The sequence below is a fragment of the Rhinatrema bivittatum genome, chromosome 15, assembly GCF_901001135.1.
Source record: "Rhinatrema bivittatum chromosome 15, aRhiBiv1.1, whole genome shotgun sequence".
NCBI lineage: Eukaryota > Metazoa > Chordata > Amphibia > Gymnophiona > Rhinatrematidae > Rhinatrema > Rhinatrema bivittatum.
The window spans coordinates 5,133,144-5,157,510 of record NC_042629.1 but is presented as its reverse complement, the minus strand read 5'-3'; the positions used below and the strand labels follow the sequence as shown (position 1 = coordinate 5,157,510).

Here is a 24,367-nt window from a genome sequence, read left to right as displayed (position 1 = left end):
GCTGTCCAGCAACTAATTGACCTGGAATGGGATGCCCCAGAAACTACATTCAAAGGGGGCCGGGTTCTGGCAGCCATGTACCCTCTGGACCTAGCCGCCAAAGATCTTCTGGCATGTCCGAAAGTGGATGCCATGGTCTGCACGGTCTCGAAGCACACTACTCATTTCCCGCGCTGCCGTCCTGTGCTCCACCCTTGGCTCGGGTCAGCCCCTCCCCGCAACGGTCGGCGTTGGCTCATCGGGGCCAGGGAAGGTGGACTCGGGGCATGCCTCCCGCGAGGCCTCCGAGGTGGTCCCTCAAAATTAAAAAAAACCAGCGCCTCAGAAAGAAAAAAAATAAAAAACGGCACGGCGGCAACCCGAAACTAAGGAAACTTAAGAAAAGAAAAGGAAACCAGGTAAGCCCGCCCCAGAAGCCCCATCGGCTCTCTCTACTCCCAGAGCCCCTTAAAGGGCTCAGGCGGATCCAGGCGTCGCGCGCCTAAGGAGCGTGACAAAGGGGCCTGCCCCTTAGTGCACACCAGATCATTGAAGCAGAAGCCACCCATGCTAACATTGACCGATATTCCACCCACTCTTAACCTAAGCGCTACTTCAACAGCTCTCCTCATACACGCACTCCAGCATCCATCCCAGTCTCTCCAGCATCCACCCAGCCTCTCCAGCATTCATCCAGCATCCATCCAGCCTCTCCAACATCCATCCCAGCCTCTCAGCATCCAGTCCAGCCTCTCCAGCATTCATCCAGCATCCAGTCCAGCCACTCCAGCATTCATCCAGCACCCAGTCCAGCCACTCCAGCATCCATCCAGCTTCTCCAGCATTCATCCAGCCTCTCCAGCATTCATCCAGCCTCTCCAGCATTCACCCAGCATTCAGTCCAGCCACTCCAGCATCCACCCAGCCTCTCCAACATTCATCCAGCATCCAGTCCAGCATCCATCTAGCCACTCCAGCATCCATCCAGCCACTCCAGCATCCATCCAGCATCCAGTCCAGCCACTCCAGCATCCAGTCCAGCCACTCCAGCATCCAGTCCAGCCACTCCAGCATTCATCCAGCCTCCAGTCCAGCCACTCCAGCATCCATCCAGCATCTCCAGCATTCATCCAGCACCCAGTCCAGCATCCATCCAGCCACTCCAGCATCCAGTCCAGCCACTCCAGCATCCACCCAGCCTCTCCAGCATTCATCCAGCCTCTCCAGCATCCATTCAGCCTCTCCAGCATTCATCTAGCAACTCTAGCATCCTATCCAGCCTCTCCAGCATTCATTCCTACCTGCCCCAAGTTCAAATCATCGGCAGTCCTTCCTCTCACCTCTACCTTCCCCCGCTGGCTCTAACTATCATCCCAACTCTTACAACAATCAACATGATGCAAACCTTCCCTATCCCTATTATCCCACACTCATCCCTCAACAGAGTTAATTCACCCTTATTCAAGCTACAATGTTCTAAGAGATCCCTGATCCCCATCATGATTTCCCCTCTAACCCAATTCCTAGGCCTATCCTTAATCACACTAACCCTCCTCAACTCCCAATCCCTGTCAAAAAAATCTCACTTGCTCAATGACTACACCCAACCGGACCTGTGTGCTATCACTGAAACATGGTTAAAAAACACGGACACACCCCTAATCAACCAATTACGACACAACTATATGACCTTTTCTCTATCCCCAGAACTAAGAAAAGAGGGGGAGGATTACTGCTAGCTGCAAAAAAAGAACTAAGACTAGCCCAGCACGCAATTAAAACTCCAACCAAACTTGAAATCGGGCTATTCAAATCCACCCAGCTCCAAATCTGCCTCATCTACGCTCCACCTGGGCTCCAAGACTCCGACCCATCGCCTCTCATAGAACTTGTAGCTAAACACATCAATACCAACTCACCAGCGATCCTGCTAGGAGACTTCAACATTCATGTTGACTCCCCATCTCCCTCCGCCAACTGCGAAGCCCTCCTCTCTTCCTTCATGGCCATGGGCTTCAAACAAATTATTAACAAACCCACGCACAAAGCAGGACACAAGCTAGACTTAATATTCACAAATGATCCGATCTCTACCACTTCTCTTCCGTCCTGTACCCCCATCCCCTGGTCAGATCACTCGATGATTGAAACTGAAATATCCATAAAGAAAAAAACGACCACCAACATCCCTAAATCCTCGATCCAATTTAGAAAAACATGCTCCATGGAAGTCCTCAGCAACACTCTCACCAAGGAACTAATTAACCTGGACCTCACAAATGCGGACACCGCCATGAACTCTTGGCTAACTATCACCCACTCAGCAGCTGATAAAATATGCCCCTTGACATCCAAAAATATCAATCCTGCCCGTAATAACAAAAAACCCTGGTTCTCATCAGAATTAAGAAAACTCAAACAAGACCTACAACATAAAGAACAACACTGGCGGAAGGATCCCACCTCCATCGCACTGGCCTCCTATAAAACCGCAATGAGCTACTATAGGACCACTATTCTTCGTACCAAAAGGGACTTCTACGCCAAAAAAATACACGGCTTCCTATACGACCCAAAAACACTTTTCTCATATGTTGCAGCACTCACCACCCCTATTCCTCCAATCATCCTGGAAGAAGCAGCACAAAACAAATCCTCTGAGCTAGCAGTTTTCTTCGACAACAAAATAAAAAATGTACTTATTCCGCTAACATCTTCTAACCCCATTCCAAACTCCCAGCATCCACCTGACCAAAACCACGCCCCATCGATACACAAACGGTCTCTAGAATCTTTTGATACTACATCATCCTTGGAAATAGAATCTATCATCAAGAAATGAAGGCCCTCATCGCACCCAATAGACCAAATCCCGACCAAAACTCCTTCTCACAATCCCTAACATAATCGCCAAACCTCTGGCCGACATCATAAACTGTTCACTCACTCACGGAACAGTCCCGGACGCTTTAAAAACAGCCTCTCTGAAACCTTTACTAAAAAAAACCTAACTTGGACCCATCCAACCCCATAAATTTTCGCCCCATCGCCAACCTTCCTTTCATAGCCAAGCTAATGGAAAAACTGGTCAATACTAGACTCACAGACTACCTCGACTCCCACGACATTCTATATCCATCTCAATTCGGTTTCAGGAACGCAGAAATACAGAATCTCTCCTACTCTCATTAACGGACAACATCCTGTTGGGCCTCGACAAAGGTCAATCATACTTGCTAGCTCTGCTAGACATCTCGGCAGCATTTCGACACAGTTAAACCACACAATCCTCATCAACCGTCTGATGGAAATAGGCATCTCAGGTTCTGCACTCCTCTGGCTAAAATCCTTTCTAAGCGACAGATATTATAAAGTAAAAATAATCAACAAAGAGTCTCACCCTGTAGCGGCCAAGCAAGGAATTCCCCAGGGTCCTCGGCTCTCGCCGACCCTATTCAACATATATCTTCTCCCCCTATGCCAACTTCTCAATAACTCAACCTCACCTACTTCATTTATGCGGACGACGTGCAGATCCTAATCCCCATCAAGGATCCCGTTTCCGACACTCTTAACTATTGGAATAGCTGCCTTCACGCCATCAACCTCCTTCTCACAAGCCTCTGCCTTTTTCTCAATACGTCCAAGACCGAACTGCTAGTCATTTCCCCCAATGATAATAACCCTCTAGCCATTACTACAAATACACCATTAGTAAATCAAGTGAGAGACCTTGGGGCCATCCTAGACTCCAGAATGAACTTTAAAAAATTCATTAATAACACCACTAAAGAAGGTTTTTACAAACTACAGGTCCTAAAACAGTTAAGACCTCTCCTACACTTCCACGACTACCGTTCGGTCCTTCAAGCCATACTATTCTCAAAGATTGATTATTGTAATGCGCTGCTGCTTGGTCTCCCAGCTTCTTCTACCAAACCTCTTCAAATGCTGCAAAACGCTGCATCCAGGATCCTCACAAACTCTCGCCATATGGACCACATCACACCGATTCTAAAAATACTTCACTGGCTACCCATTCGCTACAGAATTCTCTTCAAGACACTGACCATCATTCACAAAACTATATTTCAGCAATCCTCTCTCCAACTCACCATACCCCTCAAACCACACTCCTCAGCAAGACCTACCAGATCTGCATACAGAGACTCCCTCCAGGTACCCCCAAAAAAATCCACTATACACAAAGCTATTGAAAAATGAGCGCCATCAACTGCCGGTCCGCATCACCAGATCTCCGCCAGGAACATTGTCACATCACATTCAGAAAAAAATTAAAAACATGGCTGTTCGTCCAAGCATATCCCTGAAGAAGCCTCATGGTCACCCACATGGTCCTACACCCCACGGTTTGCGTCCTCTTTCCGCCACACAAAGGAACTGTTTTTTCTGCTAACTGCGCTTTCATATAACTTGCCTAATCGACTGCACTGTGTAAATTGTATATAATTCTTACCATGTAAGCAATTACTCTCTGCTTACATGCTCTGCTCTCCAGTTAGAAATTGTTAACCTATCTTTTTTTTTCTAACAGCCCAGTTCCACACTCCCTGTTGTAATGTAACTTTCGCTTTCAATGTTAACTGGTTTACCCCCTAGTTTATTGTAAACCGGTACGATAAGACCTGGTCTTGAGCATCGGTATATTAAAAGAATTTAAATAAATAAATAAAAATAAATACTATCCCGGTGGAGGAAGGAGCAGCACTCAAGGTTGCTCAAGACAGACGTCTGGAATCTATCCTCAAACAGTCCTTTGACGTCTCCGCTATGTCTTTACAGATCGCGGCCTGCTGTGCCGTGGTGACACGTGCCTACTTAGCATAGACCAGGAACAACACTCCTGGGGAGGCCCTGGAACCAGCTGTATAATTCCTCGTGGACGCCGCTTCTGATCTGGTATGCACAGCAGGTAGAGAAGTGTCATCCGCCGTGGCAGCCAGAAGACAAATCTGGCTCCGAAACTGGTCGGCCGACATATCCTCCAAAACGAGACTCACAAGGATGCCTTTCAAAGGAACACTCCTGTTCGGAAGCGAACTAGAGAAACTAGCCAATAAATGGGGCGAGTCCCCACTGCTGCCGGAGGACAGGAATAAGAGAAACCAGCGATCCTTCCCCCGAACCTCCAGGGGCAGAGGATCACAGCGCTTCAACCCATATAGAAGCACATATCAAGCGGCCCACCCAGCAGGCCGGAGCCAGTCCTTTCAGAACAAGCACAACAAAAGGGGAGCCAGCTCAGGCTCCGGCCCCAGCTGCACCCCACAATGAAAATCAGCTGAGCCATCCAAAGGAAGAAGCCATAGAGGGCAGACGTGCCCTTTTCTACCAAAGATGGGTCAAGATAACTTCGGACAAGTGGGTCCTATCAATCATTCGAGAGGGATATTACCTGGATTTCCACCACCTCCCTCCGGACAAGTTTGTGGAATCTCCCTGCCAGAGGATCCATCCAAGAGGATGGCAGTGGAAGCTACACTGACCAGATTGCTAGCCTTAGAGGCTATAACACCGGTGCCTCCACAACCACAACCAATAAATACTGGACATTATTCCATCTATTTTATCGTCCCCAAGAAAGAAGGAACGTTCAAACCCATCCTGGACCTCAAGGCAGTCAACCGTCACCTGAAGATTCCTCGCTTCCGCATGGAAACCCTACGCTCGGTAATAAGGGCAATAAAACTGGAGAGTTCCTTACATCCCTGGATCTGTCGGAAGCCTACCTACACATTCCGATCCATCAAGAGCATCAGCGTTTTCTACGCTTCTCGATCCTGGACCGTCACTACCATTTCCGGGCACTACCTTTCGGGTTAGCCACTGCACCCCGGACGTTCACCAAGATCATAGTGGTGGTGGCAGCAACACTGAGGAAGGAAGGAATCCGCATGCACCCTTATCTAGACGATTGGCTGATCAGAGCGAAATCCCCAGAGGAAAGCCACCAGGCAACCAACAGAGTCAAAACTCTACTGGAGAGCCTTGGGTGGGTGGTCAACACAAACAAGAGCTGCCTGCAGCCCTCCCAATCTCTAGAATACTTGGGAGTCTGGTTCAACACCAAACAAGACAAGGTCATCCTGACACCGACAAGGAGATCAAAACTGATGACCCAGTTACGAACCAGGTTGAGCGAACACCCCACAGCATGGGATTACCTACAAGTTCTCGGCCTTATGGCATCCACACTGGAAGTAGTGCCATGGGCACGAGCTCACATGAGACCCCTACAATGCTCACTACTAGCACGATGGAATCCACTGTCCCAGAACTACACCATACGGCTTCACTCCCGGACAGAGTTCGGGCCCAACTACGATGGTGGCTACAAGAAGCCCATCTGAGCCAGGGAACAAGACTATCCTCACCAACCTGGATCCTATTCACCATGGATGCCAGCCTACAAGGATGGGGAGCACACTGCCAGGAGCTAACCGCCCAAGAGCAATGGAATGAAGAGGAAGAGTTGGGATGAAACATCAATTGCCTAGAAGCCCGGGCAGTCATACTAGCCTGCCTAAGGTTCGTTCACAGACTCAGAGACAAAGCAGTAAGAGTAATGTCGGACAACGCCACAACAGTGGCCTACATCAACCATCAGGGAGGAACCAGAAGTCAACAGGTGTCTCTGGAAATAGACCTCCTAATGTCATGGGCAGAAGTGAATCTTCAAGAGATCTCGGCTGTCCACATTGCCGGGAAAGACAACGTCGCTGCGGACTACCTCAGCAGAGAAAGTCTATTTATTTATTTATTTATTTATTGGTTTTTATATACTGCCGCTCATCAGAGATATCATGTCGGTGTACAGAGAACGAAAAATATGCAATTGCGTTGTACATAAAACAATATGGTAACAATTAAGGAACGATACATAAAACAGCTAAATGCAGTAACAGAAAAGATTATATAGTTAATAAAAACATGGAATAGCTATTATAGTACAACTTAATATAGTATTGAGGGATAACTTTAGGAAGAGCTTAGAGGAGATGTAATAACTTAAATTGAAGGGGAAAAATTGGGGGAGGGTCAGGGAGGAAAGATTATATACAAGGGAAGCTGTTAAATACAGCAAATTCTTCGGTTGCATAAATTAGAAAAGAGGATTCTAAGGTTGAATGATGTAGAAAGGAGGTCGGTAAGAGGGGCAGTACCTTCAATATCCTAACTTAAGGATAATGATTGAAGTAACTAAGAGGAGGGGTTGAAAAGGGCTATAAAGGAACACGTAGAGGTCATGTGTAGGCTTGAGTGAAAAGCCATGTCTTGAGCTTTTGCTTGAAAGTCTTGGGGGACAGTTCAAGACATATATCAGTAGGCATGGAATTCATAACATAGGGCCAGCTAGGGATAGGGCACGGGCTTTAGTGGATGCGTATTTAACTAGTTTTGGTGAAGGGGTTTGCAGGGTGGCTATGTACGGATTTCTAGTTGGCCTGTTAGAGCTATTGAATTGAAAAGAGTTGGAGGGCCAATTCATTTCTGGGTTGTGGAGAGATTTGTGGATAAGTGATAATACCTTGTATTGTATGCGATAATGAATGGGGAGCCAGTGTAGTTCCTTAAGTATGGGAGTGATGTGTTCCTTTGTGGACGTGTTGGTAAGAATACGAGCTGCAGTATTTTGCAGGATTTGTAATGGGTGTATGGAATTTTTAGGCAGGCCCAATAGCAGTGCATTACAATAGTCAATTTTCGAAAAGACCATGGCTTGTAACACAGTACGAAAATCAGAGAAGTGTAATAGTGGTTTACGTTTTTTGAGAGTGTGGATCTTGAAAAAACACTCTTTGAGGGTAGCATTAATAAATTTTTTGAGGGACATTTGGTCATCTAATAAAACTCCTAGATCTCGGACTTGTTGGGAGAAATGTGTGTGAGGTGGAATAATACGTGTTGTGGGCGTAGTATGTAGAGGTGTAGGAGGTGAGATAACCATGAGTTCCGTTTTTATAGAGTTAAGGGCAAGCTGGATAGAATTTAAGAGGTTGTTAATTGAGGTGAGAGTGGTATGCCAGATTTCAAGGGTTTTGGGGATAGATTCAGTAATGGGAATAAGAATTTGTACATCATCCGCGTACAAATAGTGTGGTAATTTAAGGTTGGAAAGGAGTTGGCAGAGGGGTAGGAGGTAGACATTAAATAGGGTGGATGAAAGTGAGGAGCCTTGGGGGACTCCCTGCCCAAGGGGAATTTCCTTTGATTCATGGTTGCCAAATTTGACTCTGTAATTTCTGTTGCAGAGGTAGGAACAGAACCAGTTGTGGGCAAGGTCGGTTATTCCTATATCAGAGAGACGCTTGAGGAGGATCTGATGGCTCACAGTATCAAACGCAGCAGAAATATCTAGTATAACTGGCAGATGGGATAACCCTTTATCTAAACTTTTAATAAGGTAATCAGAAAGTGAGAGAAGAAGGGTTTCTGTGCTGTGTAATTTACGAAAACCATATTGAGACGGAGAGAGGATTTGTTGTTCATCCAGATAATTACTAATTTGACAGTTAATAGTTTTTTCTAAAATTTTTGCAATAAATGGAAGATTGGAGATGGGGCGGTAATTGGTCAAATCAGCTGGGTCGAGCTTAGGTTTTTTTAGGGTGGGTTTAAGGATGGCTTGTTTTAATGGGAAAGGTACAATACCAGAATCGATGGATGCATTGATAATCTTTGAAATGGGAGGGGCTATTAGGTCAGGTATAGTGAGGAGAAGTTTTGTAGGAATGGTGTCAGTGGGGTGGGATGATGGTCTAGCTTTTTTGAGTATAGATTCTATTTCCATGGCAGTAGTATGTTCAAACATTGTGAGTTTTGCAGATCCAGGAGAATGGAGGCTGTGGACCACAGTATTCCAATTGATGGAGAACACCAACCATGGACCTCCTGGCAAACCGGTCCAACGCCTAAGTACCCAATTTCTTCAGCAGCAGGCGGGAACCCCAGTCCCAGGGAATCGATACCCTGGTACAGACCTGGCCACAGGAGACTGTTATACGCCTTCCCGCCATGGCCCCCTATTAGGCACAATCATCCACAAGATAGAACACCACAAGGGACCAGTACTTCAAGTGGCCCTGGACTGGCCAAGAAGACCGTAGTACTTGGGGGCAGTAATTGGCAACCTACTCCGAGCACGCAAGTTCTCCACATCCCTAACATACATAAAGATTTGGAGAGTATTCGAAGCCTGGTGCGAGGACCGCGACATCATACCACACTCGATCAAAATTCCTGGGATTCTGGAATTCCTACAGAAGGGATTGTCTCTCAACTCCATCAAGGTACAGGTGGCTGCATTGTCATGCTTCGGAACCAAGAGTGGGAGCAGCAGCATAGCCTTTTACCCGGATGTCTCCTGCTTTCTGAAAGGAGTTAAGCAGATCCAACCACCCCTGAAGTGGCAGGTGCCTCTTTGGAATCTCAACCTGGTCCTAGATTTCTTAGCTGGAACCTCCTTCAGACCTCTCCGCAGCCTGTCTCTCTGACTATTAACACTGAAGACAGCCTTCCTGCTGGCAGTCTGTTCGGCCCGGCGTATATCTGAGCTACAAGCACTGTCCTGCCGAGAGCCGTTCTTCAGACTCACCCCGGGAACCATCCAGTTCCATCGTTCCTCCCCAAAGTGGTGTCTCACTTCCATCTCAACCAAACCATCTCGCTACCATCGCCAGATGAGCATAAGAATTCGGAAGAGGCTCGAAGCCTATGCCATCTCAATGTCGGCAGGCTCCTAGTCCGATACCTGGAAAGGTCGGAATCCGTACGAAAGACGGACCATCTATTCGTCCTTCACAGCAGGAAGCAGCAAGGGGAAGCGGCCTCGCGAGCAACCATAGCCCGCTGGATCAAAGAAATCATCAAGGCAGCCTACGTAGAAGCAGGCAAGCCACTGCCTTTACAAGTCAAGGCCCATTCTACTAGAGCCCAGGCAGTGTCCTGGACGGAAACCAAGATGCTGTCAGCCGCCGAGATCTGCAGGGCGGCGACATGGTTCTCCATCCACACCTTCTCCAGCTTTTACCGCCTGGATGTTCAGGCTCGAGAGGACACAGCATTTGCAAGGGGTCACGGGCAGCAAGCCTCCCACCCGGTTCGGGAGTAGCTTTTATACATCCCATTGGTCCCGAGTCCATCTGCTACACGCTAGAAAATGGAGAAATTACTTACCTGTCGGCATCAACAAGAGGGAAAGGCAGCAAGGATTGAAAATGAATCAATAGTCAAGTGAGTGGATATGATGAGTTTAACCTTTCAGTGATCAGCACAGAAGAATTCACGTTAGTTACAGTCCCTGTAGCAGCAATGCGAAACGTACGTCGGACTGGACCTAGAATAACTGTCTTCTGAGTGAAACAGCTTTGTGGAGTGCGGCAGCGCCTTGAAAGAATTATCTCTTTGAGCAACGCATAAGGAACGTATAATTCCACATTTATTTTTAAAGAAAAATTACCAAAAAAAGTTCATAAAAATAAGATACATTTAATAATAAAGGACTTGGACCTATGATTAAATGTGACCCGGTGTAGCAATACATAAAGCGAAAATTGCTTGTATGCCTGCGGGTGTTATGATGGTCCTCTATACAAAGTGATATAGATGAAATATTGCACAATGAAGAAAAAAATTGGAATTTCACAATGTTTTTTAGTGAGATATTGTAGCTCGTTGTGCATTGAGATTAACTGTTATTATCTGGTGTGGTAATTGAAGTCTCCCATTATTACCACACTACGAATTTGGTTAGCTTCCCTAATTTTTCTTAGCATTTCACTGCCCGTCTCACCATCTTGACCAGGTGGATGGTAGTATACTCCTATCACTATAGTCTTCCCCGACACACAAGGGATTTCTACCCATAAAGATTCAGTTTTGCATTTAGTCTCATGCAGGATGTTTATCCTGTTGGACTCTATGTCATCCCGGACATAAAGCGCCACACCGCCTCCCGGGTGCTCCTCTCTGTCATTGCGATATAATTTGTACCCCGGTATAGCACTGTCCCATTGGTTATCCTCCTTCCACCAAGTCTCTGAGATGCCAATTAAGTCTATGTCATCATTCTTACTTCTTAGACTTCTGGCATTAGCATAAAAACATTTCAAAGTTTGTTTTTTGTTTGTATTTTCATTCTGCTTTTTAATTGATAGAGATAAGTTAGAATTTTTTAGCTCAGGTGAGTTTTTAGTTACAGGCACTTGGACTATTTTTCTAATTATTGGAACCTCACTGTCGGGATGCCCTAATTCTAATGTATCATTAGTATCCTTTGAAGATACCTCTCCGAACAATGCGCTGCTGAGCGACTGTTGGCTTTCCCCTTTGTTCTTCTGGATATTTATTTTTAAACGTTTTTAACCCATGCCACCCAGTAATTAGGGGCATAAAACAAAAGCTACATACAGTCTGTAAAACTAAACATATTAATACAATTAACAAAAGTATATTTCAATAAACAAACGAAAGATGCCCTGGAACTGCCTAAAAAAATAAAATAAAATAATGGAGAGGAAAGGTTATATTGGTACTTGCCAGGTTCTTGTGGCCTGGTTTGGCCTCTGTTGGAAACAGGATGCTGGGCTTGATGGACTCTTGGTTTGACCCAGCATGGCAATTTCTTATGTTCTTAGCTCTCACATTCAAACACTCACTTGAAAAGAAATGTTTTTAGAGCTTTTTTTAAAGGCTCTTGAGTCTGGAATGTCTCAAATCTCGATTGGTAAAGTGAGTTCCACAGCTTAGGGCCAGCCAAGAAAAAGATATGACAAGCATGTTTTATTTAGTCAATCATGACATCTTTTTGGACAGATGTACAGAGGGTTGAAAGGGGTGGTTATTGAGTGGAGCTCCCCTTTTTTTTTTTTTTTTATTTGAGAGGACTTTTGTAGTAAAGGTAGGAGGGAGGGTCCTTGTCTGGTGCAAGAGAGGTGGGGTACAAGTTCCCACACAGCTCGTCCTTGTACCTGCTGTTGTTCAATATTTAATGTGGCCCCTAGGAAGCATTATCTGAAGGTTTGGCATAATGGGATACATTTTAGGCAGATGATGTCTAGCTTAGCACGCTCCTGCAGAAGTAGTGGGTTCCTTTAATAAGGAGTTTAAACAAATTGCAAACTGGTTTTGCAATTTTGCTCTGCAAGCGACCATGTTCAAAAGCTTGTTTCACTGGTTAATGCCTTAAATTAGCAGACCAGACATGTCTGAACTTCTACCCCTTAGAAAATGAAGCTGATTTTCTTTCTTCTAATGCTGCATTTCTATAACCTAAGGAATGCAGGATGCAGCTGGACGATGTGAAGGGGATAGCCTCAACCAATGCTCTGCTACTTGAAGCTGTCCAGTCTCTCAATACATTAGCTGTAGTGTATTTTCTTGTCACTTTTATTACAAATATTGCTAACTTACCGATATTCAAGGAAGTGCTATAGGTATTCTTTATATTGTCAAGGAAAACTGCACCCATTAAATGTGCTGAAAGTTTTCAAAAGTGAAAATGCCCCATGGTACCCACTCTGTTCAGTTATTTAATATATTAAATATCAATGAGGCAAAGCATTTCTTCTCATCAGAATTTATCCACCTAGAACAAGAATTACTCCAGCTGGGCATTTAATTACTGACAAGAAGAGCCTGTTTGCAGATCACAAACTGAGAGCAATGGGGAAATTCATCCCAACTCTTGAAAGGTTGAAGCTCTGTCACTTACCAGTTTCTGATGATGTACTTCATAGGCAGAATCATGGTGGAAGTCTGGGTCCATCTTTACATCCGAGATATCTGCTGTTTTAATATTGGTCAGCCCTGAACCTGCATTATACCAGAGACAGTCAGAAGCGACAGTCAGTCTAGCCCCTGGTATACTCTGCACAAGAGAAGACAACCTACATGGAGGCATTAAGAAGTAATGAGATGATGTAATTAATTCATCTATGGGTTTGCTTTGTAACAGGGTGAACCTTTACAGGCAAGAAACCATGGGACAATTCTTCCATGGCTTTCTTATGCCAGCAATAAGAGCCCATTCAGAGAAGCTCACACTGAAGGTGAAGGAATGCAGGTAGAATGAATGTTTTATTTAAATATTTCCTCTTCCATATAATGTGCTAGTTTGTATTTATTTTAACATTATTTATATATGACATGCTTACAACTGTAAAACTTCCCATACACAATTAGTGTTGAAGGGTGTGTGCTACTGCACCATACTTCCCATCACTATTGCGGGAATATTTTCCAGTGTGCTGTCTAGTGCATATCTTTCAAATTATTTTTTTCTTGAGTTACTGGTTTAGATTTTTGCATCTCACTCCAGAATGGTTTGGGCTTGCCACATGAATATCAGTAACTATCATGACAGCAGGAGAGAACAATAAATAAGCAATGTTTGGGAACAGTCTGTACTAGTAAGAAAATCACGATGGTCAACCCAGAAGTTCGTTTCATGCAAGCGGGTAAAAAATGAAGCCATCTTGCTTGTCCCCTGGTTCTCTAGGTGGGCAGACATCAGCCAGAATTAGAAAGTGGCAGAAGCTAGAACTAAATCTTTATTTTCTATGTAGAGTTATAAAATGGATATCCTGAATCCCTAGAGCTATGCATCTCTATCATGAGCTGTGCAAAGTGTTGAAATCGCTGAACGGTGAAAAATATGACCAGTCACAGACTCAAGGAGATATCTTTGGAAAACTGCAATAGTATTAAATTTGCTTGTCTCAGCAGTTGCTGGCAGTTTTTGTGCTGACTGAAATCCAAAACACATTTATGTGCCAAAGAGTTACTTCTCAAAAACTCCTATTTGTTTTTTCTATGGGTTTTGACTAGACTAAGTTTCACAATGTTACCTATGTGTATCTATACAGCACTGTCAACATTTACCACTATGATTTCTATTCCTGTCAATAAGCAAAGAACTGTGGTTGCTACATTAGTTCACTTGGGTAAAATTAAGGGTCAACAAACAATTCACAACAGTCCTTTTACTGAGTTGTAATGGCCTAAGACCTTGATGGCTCTATACAATTTAAACCCAGTGTAACTGCACTGTTTCTTCACTAACCTGACTCTCAAAAGCTCAACACAGCTTTATTAAGTCACCAATAAAAAGATCTCACTTACAACTTGTTTGACATGAATATGTAGCATTAAGGATCAACAAAATGATCTATTTGGGATGGAGGGATACCCACCTTTGTGACCGTTAAGACCACCTTGACCAAAGCAGCTACTATAGAGCAAAATGATTCTCAAAGAATCAGTCAGCTTTTTTTTTTATTAAACTGAGATACAGGTGCCAGCTCCATGCTATACCCAGGTTGAGTGGTACTGACAGCCAGTTATATATGCATAATTCAAAATATTTGTATAGAAGATCTACAACAGTAAATTCAAAGAGAAAATGAAAAATAAAGACCTTTGCCATTGTGCTATGATGCATGCTTGGAAACTACAAATAAATTGTGTAAAGTATTTGTGTTGAGAGAGAGCATTCCTCATAGCCTCAGCAGCAGGATATATACACCTATTGCAGAAGTTGCCTCACCTCGGCAATCACATTACATCATCCTTAATGCAGCCAAGACTTTATTTTTACTGGAAAGCAGACAAATAATTCTCATTACTTTACTCAAATAAAATATTTGGAAATGACACAAGAATGAAACTTCCTTGGCCTAGGTGACATCAACCCTTCTCACCAGGGCTCCACCAACAGTCCTTTCAACTTGTCTAGAAGGTGAATTTAAAAGGAAATGATCCTATTTCTTTAGTGTGATCTGGAGGTCTTGGTTAACTGACTGATCTATTCCAATCTGCAAATGCACTATTTGAGAAAGGGCTGTAGGGGAAAAGGATAGTCCAACTGTAGCTTAAGCAGCGCATCAGCCATGCAGTGGAAAGCTGGTAAATGCCAAGCAAGTTATATACCTGGTCTTGTGGTCAGTCCTCTGTCAGCAGCTGGGCGGGCATCAACTGGCTCAACTAGGCATGTGCAAAACAGTAAATGAAAGAAACAAAACAGACCCAAAAATTAGGATAAATCATTAGTTAGGAACATGCATAAACAGAGTTAAAAGGGGGAATTGCAGAAAAAAATTCTACATAAAGGTGATCCTATAAGTTAGGGAGCAACCATAGAAGGGGCCTTTGGGATTTCCTTCTTTCTCTTTTGGTTATGTTATGACCCTAACAGTAGAATGATTGCATTTGATTTCCAAGACGACATTGGAATAACCTGCAGGGAATGACTGACCATAGTTAAAAAACAAACTTCAAAGAACATTAGGAGGCCTGATGTCTTGAACAATGACTTCACTAATTTTGGCAGCTGAGTGGATTGTTAGAAAACTTGATAGTAAAGACTAGGATGGGGTCCTAGGTGTTTTATTTTATTTGGATCAAGCTCATGTCTTAGCATTGGTAGTTCAAGACTTGTTATATTCAAATACTGTAGGTATTTCCCCGTCCTCAGAGGGCTTGTAATCTAAGGGCCTGATTTACCAAGGCTTACCTCCCAATCTGTATGGGAAACATTCTTAGTAAATGAAGCCCCAAGTTTATATGTGAGGCAAAGAAGGGTGACGGGACTTACCCAAGGTCATAAAGAGTGTCAGTGGGATCTTCACCCTGGCTCTCAACCTGCTGCTCTAACCAATAGGCTACTTCTCAACTGTTGAATTTAGTGTTAGTCTTCTACTAATCATAGTGAAAAATAACAAGGCCTCCCAGTGAAAATGCTTTAACAGATTCTGCGCATTCCTGGGACTGATATGGAATGCAATCGTGGGAAAGGGTTGATGGTTTTGATAGAGGACATAGGGTGGGGAACTTCTCTACAATAAATGCACTTATCACAAACTCATGTTTGTCATTTATCTGTGTCTTCACTAGATTAGCAGCTGCATGGAAGAACTCTTATGTGTATATGTGTAGTGCTGCATATGGCTAGTAGTGCTTTAAAAATAAGAAGTAGACAAAATAGTGTTGGGTTGAGTATGGGAATTCATAAACTTATCAACCCAGAGTGAAAGAATTACAGCTGGATAAACTGGATGAGCCAGTTTGGTCTTCTGCCACCATTTACTCTGGAAGATAAAGAGCTATAAGTTATAAGCTATGAATTTCATAATTAAGCTATTAAAGTCTCTCTCTCTGTGCATGGTTGGAGGTAGGATTTTTGTCTTTGAAAAGGTGCACCAGATATCTTTGATGGGCAAGAAATCAGAGAAATGCATAAGCACTTTTCAGTGGATGTGCATGTTTCCAGTATTTTGTTCTGGGACCATTTTAAACAGAGGAGCCAAGGATTACATGAATCTCTTCCCCTACTGACAATGCATTCACAATCTGTGCTGTATGGGTATCAGGGAAAGCTGTCTTTGAATATTTTATATAGGAGGAAATGGGACATGATGACACAAAGAGGCCGCTATATGATGCGGCAAAGCTCTTCACCAAAATGAGCTGGAACCACCAGAAATTTTTCTTGCTATACTGGCTCTTTTAAATATTATGCAAATGGCTTCATGGGAATTTTTTATTTTTGCAAGTTTATGTTAAGTTTTGTACATAAATGCAGTCGTGTGCATTTTCTTTTAGCTATGTGAACAAAGGTAATGAGATGATTTGCATAATTATGCAGCTAATTAATTATTTTCTATTGAGCTTTTCAAGAGTTAAATTATATGCAAAAACAGCTAGTAGTACATGAAAATGTCAAAATTGCATCTTGTTTGGTTTTTCACTCTACATTTTTTCAAAGTACAACACCACTTAGTGGATTGACCTCCAAGTCTGAATTCAGCTCTACTAATCCTTCAAACCCATGTCCTCTGGAATCTCAGAAACACCACCACCACATACACATCCACTTGTTTTCAGTCAGATTCTAGCCAAATAGAGACATAGCACATGCTAGAGACTTTCCAGTATTGTTCTGCCAGATGGAACCAGAACACCGCAGGAGAGAATTGAGCCATGCAGTTAGTCTAGTGTTTTGCTTAATGAAATTATAGCTCCACCTCCAGTAACTTATAGGATAAAAAGTGTCTTGCTTTGTGATGACCATATGCTAGAATTAATTCAGCCTTCTATAGTGGAACAGATATCTTAGATATTTTCTAAAAAGAAAATTCACCTATCAGGAATGACCTAATCCTTTAGAAAAACTTATGCCAGTGTGCTAAACACAAATCTAAATCCAAAGTCTTAACCAAATATTCCTCACACCAGCCCTTTAAAGTCAAAAATTGTCTAAACATTTCTTAGCAAGTTCCTGGTGATAAAATAATTAGTTCTGATAAAAGAGGATTTCATAATTATGTAACTTTATTATTATTATTATGTTTTGAGAATCAAAAAAACTTTATTGTGATAATTGAACATATGAGGTTGAATATTGTCCAGAATAAAAAAAACACGATGCCCAGCAAGTTAGTCAGAATATGCATAATATACTATACTATCATAGGAGGAAAAAGTCAGCTTGCAATCTCCATCACCCAGAAAAATGGGAAAGGATTTAAACTCTACAAAAACACCCATCCCTCCCTTTCTGGATGTTACCCAGATTCCACTTCTTTATCAGCAAGTTTCTAAAATGGATTCCATAGGCACATGCAAAGTTTGTAACCAATTCCATAGAAAAAACAGACCAACATGTTTGGATCCACACTTCCAAAAGAAGGTTTAGCTGGCAATTTCCAAAATCTAGCTGTGGTATGCCTCACCACAACCACAAGATGTATCACTAAAGGAATGCTCGTCCTGGTACTGGAAAACCTAGTAAAATTATACCCGGATCAAACAGCCTACCCCTCGCTCCCCTCCCACGTTCATTCAGTTCATTGTAAACCGGTGTGATGTGTTCTACGAACATCGGTAAATAAAAGTTCATAAATAAATAAATGGAATTTGTATCCCTGTTACCTCCCGAATCCATGATAAAACACCAAGATCAGGGGGCAAGTCCACCCCATATGGAATAAGTATCCCCTTTCCCCACAGTTCCTCCAACTCTTTAGAGTTAGGTAACCTATGGACTTGCCCTTCAAGATGTACGTATGAAAGCAGCTTTGCATGCACTTTGTTAATATCTCCCCTGGGAGCTCTGGAGCCAGGACTGCCCTTTACCATTCCACAAGCCTTTTCTATTGGGAAGAGCAAAGGACGTCCTGTGTTACTGACGGGAGCTCTCTTCTATGGTGTTGAGGATAGTGGCCTAGCCTCTCACTGACTTTCTGTCATTTGCCTGATATTTAAGAAGCAGAGCAGGAAACCTCCGCTTCCTTTCTGCTGAATCACCGGATGCATGGTTCCCAATTTGGCTTGTAAAGGAACCATGTTGTGCAGCCTCTGACAGTACCCGAGATTCCTGGGTACAGCATGGCAGAGAGAGGGGTAAGGGTACATGCAGCAGCACTCTAGCAATGTGCGCCCACTAAATGCCCACCCAGATTAGCCTCCAGCAAGAGTCCTTATTCTCAGGCACCTAATCAGGATTTTAAAATCATATCACAAAATGGTTACATTACCAGCAGGCAAAAGAAATCTAAAAATCGCTAAATGACATACAAGAACATTTCTTGCGCACAAAATATGGAAACTGTGCTGTAAAAGTAAAAACATAAAACAAAATCCTGGGACATAGAAAATGACTGCACATTAGAAATGCATCCAGCAGAAATATAAAATGACAAGATATTGCTAATTTCACGGGACGCATGATGATGAAAGGCTGCATTGCCATAAATAGGATTAAAAGCACAAAGAGCGTCTGACACTCATTTTGTACCTGAGAGGATATGGGGAGTAGAGTCAGCAGAAAGCTGCATCCTCCTCTTTCACAACTCTGAAATCCTACCTTACATTTCAATTAACCTTGACTATGTACTGTGGACCCCATATTCTCTGTTTCTCATGAAGCTGACAACAGACTGGCAATTGTATAGCAGCTAAAAAAAAAAAAAAGGAACTGGACAGACCTGAGAAGTCTGGTGGGAAAACCTGGGAAAGCAACTTGGTAATTTATCGGATGAAACCTTACTGAATGTAAGTAGTTCTCTGACAGTGCTCAATCTTTAATACTTAAAGGTAGGGAATGGAAAATGTGTCCATGCCTGGGAGCATCATTTGATGTTGGTTCCATGCAGAGTACTGGATGCATCAGAACCTTTTTTTTGTAAGTGAGGTTACTATTAAAAAATATATTTATGGCCAATACAACACATGAATGTATTTCTAAAGGGCATAAACTGTGCACAAAATTACCACCTGAAACTTTAACACTGACAGAACAGTAATGCACATGCTCAGTGTCAGGCAAGAAACTATTGGCACTTATTTCACAGCCAGAATCATTTCTCCCTTCTAACTCATGGGAAAAGGCAGCCCTTGTGCATAAGCCACTGTGAGATGCGAACCTGCCATTTCTAGTACACACCGAGGAAAGGTCACATCTTCCCTACCTTCGTTCTCGGTATTGGCTGGCACCGAATCAACCCTAAATGGATGCCACGGCTGAAGGTTTTCCATGTTGAACTCTTCATCCACTGGAAGCAAGTCCACCGTTGTCTTTGTCTCAGTGAGCGAAGGCATGAGAGCATCATTGCCATAGCTGATCCTGGGCTCACTGATCATATTAGCCAAAATGTCCTCAGAGTAGTTCTGTTCCTTTTGTAGAAGTTCATCTGAAAACAGGAATGGAAAATCTGTCCTTAATCAGTATACAAGGACACAAGCATAACCCTCAACACAGGACACCACATGAAATATTGGTATATTTATTTTATTTATTTATTTTATTTGAGCATTTTTATATACCGAGCTACATTGCGATCACCACCTCGGTTTACAGGTAACATAAAGCAGCAACAGGCTTTACAATAAACAGGTAACAAAGTAGGCAACAGGTTTTAAAAAAGCACAGAAAAAACACCGCAAACTATGTAAAAAAGGGCATATATTACAAGCATGAGAGGATGAGAAATAGTATTCTACATTTAGACGTGGGTTGCTATGGCCTGAGGGGGATATGAACAGAAAGAGGACAGTGTCCGGAAAGATAATCCTGTTCAACTGAAGTATATATGCTTCAGTCAACAGGAAGTTGTACAGTAAGAGGTCATGATAGAAATAAAGTTTAAAAGCTGATAGATTCAGGAGTAACATTCAAAAATGCCTCTTCACAGAAAGGGGGATGGATGCAAAACAGCCTGGGATAAGTACAGAGAATCCTTATCTGTGGGGAAGCAAAGGCATAGCTGGATCAAAACTAAAGTCTAGGGAGGGGCTGACCTGCCTGTGAGGAGGCAAGGAAGGATTTCCAACCCGGCTGACTTTTCCCTGCAGTCTAACAAAAGCTGACTCGTCGATCCCAGAGCTGAGGAGGAGGGGCGTGATGTCATATCCGCCCTGCACCCGGACATTGCCTATAAGATCAGGCTTACAGCGGCGCGCAGCCAACGTCGAAGGGGCGCACGGCTTTGCGTGTGTTAAGCTGACCGGGAAGGAAATTGATACTTCTTCTAATATCTGGATCCTCGCAGAGATCAGCCCCTCACAGAGAGAATAAATATGGACAATTTGAAGGGAAGGGTAAGCAGAATTCTCTAAGATCGTTTGCATGATTAATTATTACCTTGAATTATCAATGCCGCATACGAAAAGAAAGGGGAAAATTCGTGAGGGAACCTCGACCCCACGTTTATCTACCCTGGGGCAGACGACGATAAGAGAATTCTATCCCGCGGTGGGGGGGTTTCTCCAGGAGGGTCGGCTGGGATGATGGAACAGGAGCAGTTACCTGAACCCCTCGACGAGACATCTTTGAATCCTGGAGCTCCAGAGACTCCCTCCCCTCCAGCCCATGATAGAACAGTAGGTTCTGCAGAGTCCTCGGATACAATGTTGACCCAGAGGGAGGAAGCGATCGAGGAAGGACCTTCTGTTAAGATATCTGGGCAATCTCAAGGCGACAGAGTTTTGTCTGCCTTGAAGGAAATAAACATCGGGACTTTGAGCGGATCAGGCAGTTCGCTGCAACTGTCCACGGAAGGGAGAGATCAGACTGATTTGGGCAGAATGGAAAATACGTTTCAGAAGTTGCCAGTAAATATTCCGGAGATTACATTGCAAAAAAAACCAGATATAGTGACTTTGGATGTGTTGTGGAATGCTGAGAAAGCTATAATATCTTTGACCCAAGCGTTTCAAAGCTTCCAGGATCAATCTATAGTTGTTAATCCGGTGGTGTTAGCTAATTCCAATAAGATACAGGAATTAGATAATCAGGTTTCACAGATGAAAGGAATAAGGGCTGGCCTACTTCAGGGGGAATTGAAGACAGATAAACGAATTGAAAATCTGGAAAACAATCTCAGATATAACAATCTGAGATTGATGAATTTTCCTAAGTATAAAATTATTTCACCCAAGGAACAATTAAATAATTACTTGCGGGAGGTTTTGTCTTTCTCCTCTACTAATTTACCTACAATTTCAAAAATATATTTTCTTCCAGAATTAATTAAGAGAGGAGATAGGAAAGTGGATGGAGAATTATCTGGGAAAAACCCAGAGACATTATCTCCCTTAGAAGATTTTTAGAAACTTCTCAGGAAGAGCAGATTGAGAGGAGGGGAATACTACTAGTAACATTTAGTACACCAGCTGAAAGAGAGAATGTCCTTAGAAGTTTCTTTAGAAATAGGAATAAATTGTACCTGGGTGAAAGGATATGGATGCACCCGGATATTATTAAATCAACCCAAATCCGTAGGAAGACATTTTTGAATTTATGTCCTAGAGCCCGCTCTTTAGGTGCGCAAATTTTAATAAAATTTCCCTGTAAATGTATCTTAACGATTGAAAATACAAGGTATATTTTCATGGAGCCAGAGCAGTTGGAGTTATTTCTGAAATCAAAAGAGGAATTAGCCCAAACTAGCTGAATACTCAGGTATTTAATTAAGTATTATCCCCTCCACCCTTTATTTACTTTAATATTATTTAAAAGGAAAGATATATTTTTACTGCTCCTATGTTTTTCTCCATTTTGTTCTCTCTAATTTCATAGTATATACAGGGTGAGAGCATATTATATGAGGAAGACGTTAAATTTATCTTTTGCTTCTTTTTTTTTTTTTTCTTTTAAATTGTTGTATTATTACTCTCTAATATGCTATACCTGAATTGTAAGGTATGTAATCCTTATTTTGTATTGGTCAAAAATTAATAGAGATAATTAAAAAAAACAACTAAAGTCTAGGGCATACACCAGGAACTAAATTGGGTAAAGTAGTTGAAACTTATGGTCATTATCTGCTTTCATGCTTTATGTTTCTATGAAAAGGAGTTGCATGAGGATCTCTGGCACCCTCGATAAAGAAGTTCCATGAGAAAGAATCAAAGAAACAATCTTTGGTCTGTGCCCCCACAGCGAATTCTGTGAAGAACATAAAACATTCCTTGCTGAGTCAGATCAATGATCCATTAAGCCTAGCATCCTGTCTCCAACAGAGACCATTCCAAGTCACATGGGAGATCCAAATGGAAAGAACCATTCTCTGTTGCTCACTTCCAGAAGCAAAAGACTACCTGGCTATTAATGGACCTATTCTCCAGAAACTTGCTCATACCTTTCTTAAATCCAGTCTTGACTACATTCTCCAGCAACAATTTTCACAGCTAATTATGTGCTGAGTGAAAAAATAGTTTCTTAGCTTTGTTTGAACAGGATTGGAGAAATCACTTACGTGATAATTTCACTTTTCTTAGCGTAGACAGATGGACTCAGGACCAATGGGTATAGTGTACTCCTGATAGCAGATGGGAGACGGAGTCAGATTTCAACACTGACGACAGCCTACATATTCCCGTGCAGGAAGCTTAGCTCTTCAGTATTCTCCTCGAAAAGTATTTGTGGATATGTGTGCTATAACAACTTGATTAACTTGGCTAACTTGATTAATTAGGACTGGTTCAACTGATTTCCAAATTGGAGACCGCCAGTGCACTCAACTGAATAACGCCAACACCCGGCAAGTATGGGTGTCTTGAACTAGGGGTAGTACCTGGCTTACCCGTGCTTGTCTTGTTCTCGGGATTTGCCACCCGAGTTTTCCGGATTCTGGGGCAGCCATGGGTGGGATGCTGAGTCCATCTGTCTACACTAAGGAAAATGAAATTATCAGGTAAGTAATTTCTCCATTTCCTATCATGTAGCAGATGGACTCAGGACCAATGGGATGTACAAAAGCTACTCCTGAACCAGGTGGGAAGCTGCCCGTGGTCCACTTAGTACTGCCCTTGCAAAGACTGTGTCCTCCCGGGCCTGGACATCCAGGTGGTAGAACCTGGAGAAGGTATGTATAGAGGACCACGTCGCCGCCCAACAGATCTCGGCAGGCGACAGCATCTTGGTTTCCGTCCAGGACACTGCCTGGGCCCTTGTAGAATGGGCCTCGACTTATAGAGGTGGAGGTTTCCCTGTTTCTACGTAGGCCGCCTTGATTACTTCTTTGATCCAGCGGGCTATGGTTGCCCGCGAGGCCACTTTCCGCTGTTTCTTTCCCGCTGTGAAGGACGAATAGGTACAGATTCCGACCTTTCCAGGTATTGGACTAGGAGTCTGCGAACATTTAGATGGCAGCGAGATGGTTTGGTTTAGATGAAATTGAGAAACCACCTTCGGGAGAAAGGAGGGGACAATGCGTAGCTGTATGGATCCCGGTGTGAACCTGAGGAACGGTTCCCGGCAGGATAGCGCTTGAAGTTCGGAGATGCGACGGGCTGAACATATTGCCACTAGGAATACAGTGTTCAAGGTCAGGAGCTGTAGTGACAGACCACGTGTAGGTCTGAAGGAAGCTCCCGCTAGGAAGTCTAGATCTAGACTGAGATTCCATAGGGGCACTGGCCACTTTAATGGTGGTCGGATTTGTTTGACCCCTCTCAGGAAGCGGGAAACATCTGGATGGGTTGATAGACTGATGCCGTCCACTTTGGCTCTAAAACAGGCCAGTGCGGCCACCTGAACCTTGAGGGAGTTGAGAGACAATCCCTTCTTCAAGCCGTCCTGCAGAAATTCCAGGATCATGGGGATTTTGACTGTCCGTGGAAGGATCTCACGGTCCTCACACCAGGCTTCGAATACTCTCCAAATTCGTATGTAAGCTAGAGACGTGGAGAACTTGCATGCTCGGAGCAAGGTGTCAATCACTGCCTTAGAGTATCCGCTCTTCTTCAGGTGAGTCCTCTCAATGGCCAGACTGTAAGAGAGAATCGAGTTGGGTCTTCATGGAGGATCGGTTCTTGCCGGAGTAGGTCCTCTGTATGGAGGGTTCCCCGCAAGAAGTCTTTGCATGTA

At 43.3% G+C, this 24,367-nt stretch overlaps 1 protein-coding gene across 1 annotated transcript in view; it reads right to left on the bottom strand.

Moving 5' to 3' along the window:
- APP (amyloid beta precursor protein) overlaps positions 1-24,367 on the bottom strand; it is a 300,473-nt gene that overhangs the window by 23,659 nt on the left and 252,447 nt on the right. The window contains 3 exon segments of the mRNA XM_029577860.1: positions 12,713-12,813; positions 14,929-14,982; positions 19,467-19,688. Coding sequence (XP_029433720.1) covers positions 12,713-12,813; positions 14,929-14,982; positions 19,467-19,688 — 377 coding nt within the window.